The 10,662-nt window shown below is 42.7% G+C and overlaps 1 protein-coding gene across 3 annotated transcripts; it reads right to left on the bottom strand.

Annotated features, from left to right (window-relative positions):
• Nucleotides 1–81: 81 nt before the first annotated feature.
• On the bottom strand, nucleotides 82–9,873 carry TMEM14A (transmembrane protein 14A). Of its 3 annotated transcripts, none has more exons than XM_049894148.1 (6): nucleotides 9,716–9,805; nucleotides 6,056–6,246; nucleotides 4,527–4,612; nucleotides 3,548–3,649; nucleotides 1,692–1,779; nucleotides 82–217 (listed from the first exon to the last, which is right to left on the bottom strand). In XM_049894148.1, exons 2-6 carry the CDS (start codon nucleotides 6,139–6,141, stop codon nucleotides 178–180), a joined length of 402 nt encoding a protein of 133 aa, XP_049750105.1. In that variant the 5' UTR covers nucleotides 6,142–6,246; nucleotides 9,716–9,805; the 3' UTR covers nucleotides 82–177. The 3 variants fall into 3 exon arrangements, with proteins under 3 accessions (XP_049750105.1, XP_049750114.1, XP_049750097.1); XM_049894157.1 differs by having other exon boundaries at nucleotides 6,056–6,141; nucleotides 9,716–9,796; XM_049894140.1 differs by lacking the exon at nucleotides 6,056–6,246 and having other exon boundaries at nucleotides 9,716–9,873.
• Nucleotides 9,874–10,662: the final 789 nt, after the last annotated feature.

Genomic DNA, 10,662 nt, shown 5'->3' with positions numbered 1-10,662 from the left:
CAAAAAAACAACTTCAAAACTAGTGTTCACATTAGAAGTGACAGTGTTACTTTTGTCTGTAACATAAAAGAAGACACTTGGTATTTCATGTAGAGACTTTTATCTTTTAAATACAAAGAGTTTGCTCTGCCAGCTACGGTGGAATGACATGAATTCAGTTCTCAGCTCCTCAGACTCTCAGATCAGCAGTAAGACAAGTCTCAGAATCATCATGAGGCTGGATTAAAATAAAAGAAAGGCACAAAGGAAGGTCATTCTTACATGGCATAAGATAGAGGGGGTCATATGCTCACCTGACCTGGCTTCAAGCGCTTGCTCCACCTTCCAGTCCTTGGGGTAAGGATGGTCTCATTATCCCTGTATGCCAACCTGCCAGACAAGTCTGCATGCTCACTGCATGTGTGAGAGAATCAGAACCTGGTATTCTGAACATCTGGGATAAGGTTTTAGGAGTGAGAAGTTTGGAAAGAAAACTTTCAAAAGCTAGTACAGTAAAACAACTTGAAAAAAGACTCAGTGAGCAATTTGGGAGGAGGAGTTATAATTATAATCTTAGATACTGGGGTCTTTTCTTCTTGATCCATAAATCTGACTTCTGATGCTTCCCACCAACAAATATCATTTTTAGAACAGGACTACAGCTGGAAAGCAGTTCTTTGTAATCATATTTTTTCATAATTATAAACATGATACATAGCCATAGTAGAAAACTCTACATAAAAGTGAAAAGAAGAAAATTAATATTAGTCATTATTCCACCACCCAAAGATAAACACTACTAACATTTTAAGGTATTTCCTTCCTGTCTCAGTTTTGCGTACTCACACTTTTTGAAAAAAAAATTAGGATCACACTATATTTGGTTGTCTGTGATCCTGTTTTTATCTCTTCTTATGTCATTAAGATTTTCCAGCGTCACTAAATAGTATGTGAAAACATGTCATGTACTGCTTGTCCGATATTCCATTAAAAGAACATACAACTTTTATTGAAACATTTCCTTACTGGTGAAATTTTAGGCTGTTTCTAGTTTTTCAGTTTATCATGCCTTCCATTAGAAATAAAGTTGCAATGAACATCAGTCTTTGTGTCTGTCTCATTACTTTTTTGGAATAAATTCTAAAAATTGGAAATACATATCAAAGGAAACAAACAATTTTATGGCTTTCAACATATAACGGAGAACTTAAAATACTACCTCTATATTTTTATTTCAAAATATAACTAACCTCATGGATAGAATTACTGGTTGGGTCAAATTAACATGAGGTTCCTTATTTATCTTTTTAGAAAACATTACTTCTTCTTTTTCCCTTAAAAAACTTAACTGCAGCAGGCTGTCACTCTGCTCAATTCTCTAAGAGACACTGAGTCTGAGATTTAACGGAATGCAGTTACTGTCTCAGGTAGGCGGATCCTGAGTAGAAAGGAGGCTGAATTTAGTTTTTTACTCTGAAAAAGGTAAGTGTGTACACATTATCAGATACAAGCAGATCCAATAAAAAGGTCCACGTGCACATCTGTAAACCAAGGACTGACTGAATCCATGGTACTTAAAGGTTTTTACCACCAGGCTTACTGTAATAAAAATTATTACAATGTTTCAAATTAAAACTCATTTTCCCCCCAAACTTCAGCACTTCAAAATACAGTGGCAGAGGAAATGACAGATCAAAACAACTTTTTCTTACCTTAAGCCTGCAACCAGTCCAGCTGGCATTATTTTCTTGGACCTCTTAAATCGCACACCCATTACCGTGGCCAGGAAGAAAGCTGTAACTGAAAAACCAACCAATCCATGAGCCAGAGTTTCCAACATTTATCAATGCTTGATACTGAAAAAATGGATACATTTCAGCTTTCTAATACCTACTGCCTGCTTCTCCCTCAACAACTGTAATTACTTTGTGCAGATACTGAGTTGCTACTTCTTTGAAAAGATATAGTGCTCTACAAAAACATCTTATAAACCCAGCTTATCAGATAGAAGGTTTGGAGTAAATGAACATGATGAAATCCATCCCTGAAATATCTTTAAAAGGCACAGTCTTTTTCTGAGCTGTATTTCTATTTGTAGAAGAGTCCTTGAAGGCTAGGACTGTCTTATTCAACTCTGTATCAGGAACACCAGGCAGTATACTTGGAACCACAGGAGACAACTCAATAAACATTTAATTAACTGAATGCTAAGGAAAATTATCAGTGTTTTTAAAAATTAAGATCTGATTAATAAAATAATACCAGGAAGAAGGCTGACGGCTTTTTTTTTTTTTTTAAGCATTCCATTTCAGAGAATCTGGTAACAACTGTCTAAGCAATAATATTATATTCAGAAGCATCACATCTGCCTTTTAGAAGCTGTACCAGTAAGAAGAGAGAGGTGGTTTCATGTCAGAGACTGATGTCACAATTTAAAAATGGCCTTCAAAGAAAAACTGTTTATTGATATAAAAAATAAAATGACAATAGACAGGTGTTAGCTATTGAAATGCATTATGAATAAAAAGCCCACTATACATCTTGCTGATACATTTTTTTCTTCTGATACAATCTCGACAGTAAGAAATATCCCTATTCTGTATTCAAAATAATAATAATAATTTAAAAAACCCACTAAATCCTCTTTCCCTTCCTCAAATACAGAACTGATACAATTTTGTCTTCATTCATTTATGTTTTCTTCCATAATCGCACCATGGTGCTCTGAATAATAATCAGCCATACTGAAGCCATTTCCCTGGCTTTGTTTTCCAGACCTTCACTGTATTTCTCTTCCAAGTTAGACAAAGGAAAGCCAAGCGTCCTAGAGGTTTTATACACACACAACTTTCCATCCTCCACCCCACCCCGCCTTGGACCTTTTCCTACTAAGTCCAACAAGAGAAGAAGTTAAAAAGGGATCAACTTTGCTTTTCTAGATTCAGTCTTAAGGCAAAGCAGGATCTAAACGCTGTTTGTAAATTAAATAATACAAGGCTGTCTCTTTTTAGGTACTTTCATAGCAACCAAAAAAGAAAAAAACCTATACTAAATATACATTTAAGAGATCTAGCAGAATATCTGGGAATAATTCCCTGCTTTTTCTAATTTTTTTTTCTAGTAACAAATTTTATAGAAATATTCTTTTGTCAGAAAGCTTGGCAGCAGCACCATTAATTCTGATTTGGTCTGTCTAAAAAGAACAAGAGTCGCATTCAGCCTCAATACCAGCATATGGCCACTTGCCATTTCAGTATATATTTTTTTAGTATGCCTAGTATAACCAAAACCAGACCTGTTGCTGTCAAGTCAATTCCAACTCTACAGGACAGAGCAGAACTGCCCCACAGGGTTTCCAAGAAGCTGCTGGTGGATTCGAACTGCCGACCATTTTGGTTAGCAGCCAACCTCTTAACCACTGCACCACCAGGGCTCTATACCTATTATAAAAACCAAAACCACTGCTGTCAAGTTGATTCTGACTCATAGCGACACTACAGTATAGGGTATCAAAAAAAGTCACCCCAAAGGTCTGATTCTCCATAACTGGGAAAAATGCGTTACTTACACAGTGATACTTTTACATCTCGTTTGTCATTAGAGACACGGTAAGCTCCATAGCCAGCCAAAAATCCAACACAAAGACCACCAATCAAAGATGGAATACCACCTGCAGTGGGGGAGGGGAGAGATGGGTTCAGAAAGAGAATCCTAAATCAAACATGATACTTGCATCTTCAAATATATTCCTACTTGGGCATTTTAACCGGACAAAGTCAAATTATATATATGTCTATTGAGGGAGAGTTTATAAGAAATAACTATTTCATGCTGGAACCTAAATGCAAGGCAGAGGAACCCGGAATGTAGGGGTTAGAAGATTGCTCGAGGGAGTAAAACACCTGCCTCCTAGCAGTGGTTCTGACATGGATTGCGTGAATTTGGGCAATCAGTCTGACTTCTTTATGCCCTCCATTTTTTTCTGTTCCCCTTGCCCCCATCTTTTTACTGGGAAGTTATGACAACAGAAAATGAGGTGCAAACATTATTTTTAACTTATATAGACAGATCCTGTTCCAAGCAATGGTTCTATCCTGAATAGCTAAACTTTCAAGCCTCCAGATGTCAGGACTCAGGAACTGTGACTATACTGAGAAAAGGGAAGTGGCCTGAAACATGTTTAATGAATTTCCCTTTGCAACACAACTCAGTTTTTGACACCACAATTACGTAAACAAAAAAAATCCTAATTTGCTAATAAGCAAGTTAAATCAATTACTCATGTAATTAATAATGACAGGTAAAATTAGAATTTTGTGGCAAGGAGAGGCCCAGAACCCCCACACAGGAATGTTCCATCATGTCCATCATGTCCAGGCCCACCTAACCCACCTTCCTTCCATGAAACACTTCTACAACATGCTGGTCCTCAGCCACCTCTAGGCTGTCTTTAGCTTCGAGTTTAATTCACAGACTCTCAGTTGCTCCTAGCATAATCTCCAGCCCCATGTCAAGTCTCTTTTATCAAAAATTTGGTTTGGACTTACCTCTCCGTTTGTATCCCAAAATGCTTCCAAATGTCACAAGGGCTGCATAGCCAAAACCAATCAGGTCCATTGGCAAGGTAGCAATTCTAAGGCAAGTGAAAGGGCAAATTAGATAAAATAAGAAGATGCTTGGGGAGTAAATTTGTATAAAAGTGTATACAACCCACACAGTTATAGAAATTAATTTCTCTAGTCTGCTAAAGAAAGGGAGGCGAACACTTAACCTCATTTTTCATCTAGCCTGTCTTAGTCATTCAATCTGTGACACAGCCCAACACTCAATCACTGTCCCCACATCCTTGTCACCCTCAAGCACCCTCCGGGAAACTCCTGTCTTCAAGGCCTGCCGTACCCTCAGCTGTTTATCTCCCCTCCACTTCCCCAAATAAGACTTCTGCTCTGGTCAGCTGGGTCTCTTCACTGGATCAAACCCATTGTGTCAAGTCGATTCTGACTCAGAGCGACCCTGTAGGACAGAGTAGAACTACCATGTATGGTTTTCAAGGAGTACCTGGTGGATTCGAACTGCTGACCTTTTGGTCAGCAGCTGTACCTCTTAACCACTGCACCACCAGGGTTTCCACTGGACCCTAACCCTACCATACAATCTTTACTTTCTATTTCCATGCTGGAACATACTCCCTCTCTGCCACCTACAAAACCCCAACCACCCTCTACACCCCACCTTCTTGTGAACTTTCTCCTGACTTCTGTCCTTATTAACTACATCCCAATCTTCTTAACCCCTCTAGCCTGGATCATAAAACTGGTCTAGAGCAAATTTGCTTCTTCCTCCTCTAAATTCCTTGACTTGTGCGACTTCATCTTATAATTCATATTCCCCTCCCTAGACCCCCAGACCCAGCATCCTCCCCAACCAAAGAACAGAGGGGTAACATGGATGTTTATTTGTTGATTTAGCCAAAGATTCACTTTTAAGCATCTGCTTTGTCGCTAGTTTTGCCGTGAGACAGCTCTTCTGTGGTGGCAGAGACATCCACATTTAATGAGCGGTAAATCACTGAAGAGTGTAATGATGTCCCAGCATGAAAGCTAACTGAATAATGATATCCTATGTGCACTTGAAACATATATCCAGGGATGAAAAATTCCACTGAAATCTTGTCCACGATCCTCTAAGATATAGTAGAATGTGCTGGTTCCAGGCTGGAGAAGTGGGTACGGGTCACAGCTGACCATTAGTCCTTGGGCCATGACCCATCCCCACCCCATTCCCAATCCCCTGAAAGTGCGGGGAACAGATGAGATGAGCTATAAAGTTCCCGGTTGTTTTTTAACTTCTAAGTTTTCCGGTGGTACTTTTATAACTTAACCTTCTCATATTTATACTTCCCCCACAGGAAAATTAATCATCTTTGTACATATTTGTTATGTATTTTTACAATTTTTTCATGGCTCACCATTTAAGTTAACCCAGTCTTTTATTCCCTGTAGCAATTGGTAACAAATTTATCCCAAAGAACAAAAAAAGCAGTTTTAAGCTTATCTCAGAGTAAGTTAGAACTTACTGCGAGGAAGAATCTGAGGGGAGAGAGTCTGAGGCACAGGAGATGACAGTGCTGAAAAGGAGGCAACACTGAAAAATCCTCAACATCTGTGGGAAGAAGAGTTAAGACAGGAGAGCTCATCTGTGCCCAAGAAATGGTACATAGTGGGATTTGCCATGTAGGAAGGATCTCTGTACAAAACCACTTGTTGACTGAAAGATGAATAAATAATAACATTTGTGAGCAATCCCCATGTGTTAGGCACCATTCTAAGGACTTAAAGTATCAAACTCATGTAATCATTATACAACACTATGAGGTAAGTACTATCATTACTTCCATTATCCAGGTAAGGAAACTGAGGCACAGAGAGGGCAAGCCATGGGCCTGACATCACACAGCAGAACCAGGATTTCACTTAGGAAAGCCTCATTCCTAACTACTATACAATACTATCTTTAATAACTGAGTTAGCTGGCTGAGGAAAGTAATATGCAAATAAAGCTGCTGTTCAGAGTTCTTTAATTCTGGATTAATCACTTCTGCTTGGCTTAATATATGTGACCTCACTGCACTGTCTTCCATCCACTGTCTTCCATTTCGGTTTGTTCAGTCCTACTTACCGTCTTTCTCAAGGAGCTAATCATATTCCACAATGTATGCTTGGCTCCAAACCTGATGCCACCACTCACTAGCTATACAACATCATTGCCCTCTCTTTAACTATTCCTCTGTTTTTTAAACAGGGATAATAAAAATATCTACTTCACTGGGTTGCTGTAGAATTAAATGAGTTAATACTGTAAAGCACTTAGAACAGTGCCTGGTACATACTGAGCACTCAGCAAATATTAAAGCCAGTTGCTGTTGAGTTGATTCCAACTCATGACAACTCCAAGTGTGTCAGAGTAGAACTGTGCTCCATAGGGTTTTCAATGGCTCATTTTTGGGGCAAGTAGATCGCCAGGCCTTTCTCGCGAGGTGCCTCTGGGTGGACTCAAACCTCCAACCTTCTGGTTAGCAGCCTAGCACATTAGCCATTTGTACCACCCAGGGACTCCCAACAAATATGAGCTGCTCTAATAATTATTATTATTCTCTTTCATCCTTATACCCATTCTTAAGCTTGGTATGCTTAAGGCCGTCACTATTTTAACATACTTAGAAAGCAAATGAGATAGGGTAAATTTATGATTCAGGCATTCAATGAAAGCATAATATTAAAAACAACTGATATTTATACTTGACTCCATTGAACAACTATGTATTGAGTGTCTTCTTTGTGGGAGGCAGTTAGGAAGCAATGAAAAGCCCCCAGACAAGGCTCTGGTCTCCCAGGACTTACAGTGCAGTGGAGGAGGCAGATGTGAATGAGCTCTATGGGGAGAGGTGGGTACACCACAAGGGCTTGGGAGCCTAAGGAAGAATTTCAGAGGAAGTAGGGTCCCAGCTGGGGCCTTCGGGAGAGCAGGAGTAAGCCAAGTGAAGAGGGTGGCAAGGAAGGGTGTGTTCCAGGCAGAAGGGTGAACACGTGCAAGGCCGAGTGGCACAAAAAAGCATGGCACGTTCTCAAAACAAAAAGACAGTACCAGGGGTTTGCCCAAAGCTGGTGGGAAAGACAGGACCAGATCACCTTACTCCATGTAAGGGAGTCTGTCCTCAGGACAGCAAGGAATCAATGAAGGGAGTGTCAATCTAGACTAAATTTGAGAAAGTGCTTCCCGGCTGCAGTGGTGGAAGATGGGCTGAAGTAAGGCAGGGAGATAAGCTGGGAGGCAGCTGTGGGTAAACAACAGATAACAGGAGCCTGGCCTGGAGAAAGGAAACCCTGGTGACATAGTGGTTAAGTGCTACGGCTGTTAACCAGGAGGTCGGCATTTCGAATCCTCCTAGGCATTCCTTGGAAACTCTACGGGGCAGTTCTACTCTGTCCTATAGAGTTGCTGTGAGTCGGAATCAACTCGAAGGCAATGGGTTTGGTTTTTTTTCGCCTGGAAAAATGGCACTGAGGATGGGTGAATTTGAGAGAGATTCAGGAGGTAGAACCCACAAGCCTGGACAGGGGGAGTGAGTACGAAATAAATCAGGCCTAGGTTTCTGGATTGGACCACTAGGATAGATGTTGGATGGGGGAGCCTTGCTGTTAGTCTCTGAGGCTGGGGGTGGTGGCTAGGGATGGTGAGACCTATTTGGAACATACTCAGTCTGAGATGCCGGACGCACAGTCAGGAAAACACTCTTGCATTCTGATCTGAAGCTCATGAGGGAGATCATTCGTCATAAAGATGTAATCTGGGGACCTAATCTTCTCCTTAAGCCCAGCACCTGGTATGAAGCACCAATTCCTCTTCTCCCTCTGAGCCCCCAACTCTTCCTGTAAACCTCTTTTGGACCCCATTCCCTTCGATTTGGTTGGGCTTATCCCTCCTCCCAGCCAATCAAGCTCCCTGAGGATAAAGACCAGGTTCAATTCATCTTTGTCATCCTCACAACACCAAGACACAGCCCAGCACTTCTGCAGGTGCTTGTGAAAGGAAAAAAAAAAAAAAAAAGCCATTGCCGTTGAGTCAATTCTGAGTCCTAGCAACCCTGCAGGACAGGGCAGAACTGCCCCATAGAGTTTCCAAGGAGCACCTGGCAGATTTGAACTGCCAACCCTTTGGTTAGCGGCCGTAGCACTTAGCCACTACACCAGCAGACACAGCTTCTGCCTTAAGACATTCTGTAACACACATACTGTAGCTCAATTGCCAAGAAAACACCTAGCCTCTTAATCTCCTCAATGAACTGAATGTCATTTTCCTTAAGGAGATAAAATAAAATCTATTCCCAATCCTTGCAAGAGGTTTCTCTTCTCACTGAAAATTAAGACGAAGCACAAACTACCCCTCTTGCTCCTTCCCATGGCAGGGCCATTTGGCGTGACCAGAGGCAGAAATCCAGAGGACTGCGTGAAAGTGAATGGGGAAGAGAGGTTATGCGCTCAGCACATCATATGCTCCCATTTCAACCGTGATGCTCAGAACTTAAAAAAGCCAGAAAGCATCTTGTGTGCAATGCAGTAAAATGATTTACTACACTGCATACATAACAGGTGACAGGGCCCTGCGTCGCCCCCAGCCCAAGTCTTCCAAACTTTGGGAAACCCACTAGGAGATTTTCGTAAACTACTATATAAAACACATTTTCACGTGCTAAGAGTATCGAAAATTACCTACCCTTGGGCTCCTTGGGACACGGAAGAGATATTTTTTAGTGAAGTCAGGGAGGTGGTGGGAAGGTTAAAACCCTACCAAGTATAATTGCAATGGTCCATGAGCCCCAATCCCGTCTTCAACTCTCCCTAGTTCCACGAAGGTAGGAGAAAGGGCACGTGGGAGGTTCAAGACCAAGAGGAGGAAGAAATTCGGGGAACTCCCATAAGCAGGAGACAGGCGATCCTCCGGAGGGCAGACCCCAGCCGCTGCAAAATCCTCCCAAGGTCACCTGCACGGTTGCCAGCTGTAGGGATGGTGGGGGGAGGACACGCCCAGCAAAGACCATTTTTATTTCTGCGTCTTTGCAAGAAAATTCACGGTGGGAAGGTCTCGAATACGGAATGCACACCTCACTTGCAGCCCCGAGCCCTCCTCGTTACAGAAAACAGGCAAGTAGGAGGTCAGGTGCTGGCAAGAACCGTACCTGAAATCCAGAATCGGTGCCAGCGGCCAGCGCCTTACGAGTGTGCGTTCTACGTTCCCCTGCTCGGCTCCGGCGGCTCCTTCCCGGATGCGCGCATGCGCTACGCCGCTCCCTCTTCTCCCCTCTGTTCGGCCCCGCTTGGGCCCAGCGGGCCGAGGGGCGGAGCCCGGACGGCCCGACGCAGAGCGCGGGTGGGGCAGCATCCCGGGTGGCGGCCGGACCTGCCCACTTCTTCCGTCTGCCTACCTTTCGGCCCTGGCCCTGAGCCGAGGAAGGTGTCAGGGTCTGCTGCCTCCTGCTGGACGAAGAGGCACTTGCAGGGGGCGGGGCTGGGTGTAACAGGGATCCCGGGAGGGAAAGGTTTTTGACAGTCAAATCCGTTCATCATTCAAGGGCCGTTTGTGGGACCTCTACAGCAACCCATACCTTTTACATACGCTCCAGCAGATTGTCCCCGTTTTCAGTGGAGGGAGCTAAGGTTCAGAAAGGTGAAGTGATTTAGTTGCTCAAAGTCTTAGCTAAGTGGCCTGCAGAGGTTAGAACCTGAATGTCGCAAGAACTACATAACCAAAGCACCCTTCAGTACACCGCATTGTCTGCAGGATAATCTGTATGTGACTGAGAGATCAGCATCCTGGCCTTATACCCCACACCCAGGATTTGCTGGGTTTAGATGTCTGAGGAGAAAGGTACAGAATCTCAGAGTTGGAAGGCACACTAAATCTTGTCTAGTCCCAGTGTAACCCATCCTCAAAGATGGACCTTAGGTTCACCTGGAATTATGTCTTGGGGTAACATCTACTCATCTCATTCATTTTGTCTTCTAGGCTGCATGCAGAACTCCAATCCCCTTCCTCAAAACAGACCTTCAGAGATTTGAAGAAGGCTGCCGCCTAGGATTCATCAGGCAGCTCTAAGTGCTGTGGGGCTGGGAATGATAACAAAAT

This window comes from Elephas maximus, chromosome 1 (genome assembly GCF_024166365.1).
Source record: "Elephas maximus indicus isolate mEleMax1 chromosome 1, mEleMax1 primary haplotype, whole genome shotgun sequence".
Classification (NCBI taxonomy): Eukaryota; Metazoa; Chordata; class Mammalia; order Proboscidea; family Elephantidae; genus Elephas; species Elephas maximus.
This window is presented reverse-complemented; position numbering and strand designations above follow the sequence as displayed.

Coding starts and splice junctions, on each gene's coding strand:
- TMEM14A (XM_049894148.1), bottom strand. CDS start 6,141: ATGTTGAGGATTTTTCAGTGTTGCCTCCTTTTCAGCACTGTCATCTCC. Junction 4,613..6,055: donor CCCTCAGATTCTTCCTCGCA/GTAAGTTCTAAC, acceptor CACTTGCCTTAG/AATTGCTACCTTGCCAATGG. Junction 218..1,691: donor GGACTGGTTGCAGGCTTAAG/GTAAGAAAAAGT, acceptor ATTTTAATCCAG/CCTCATGATGATTCTGAGAC.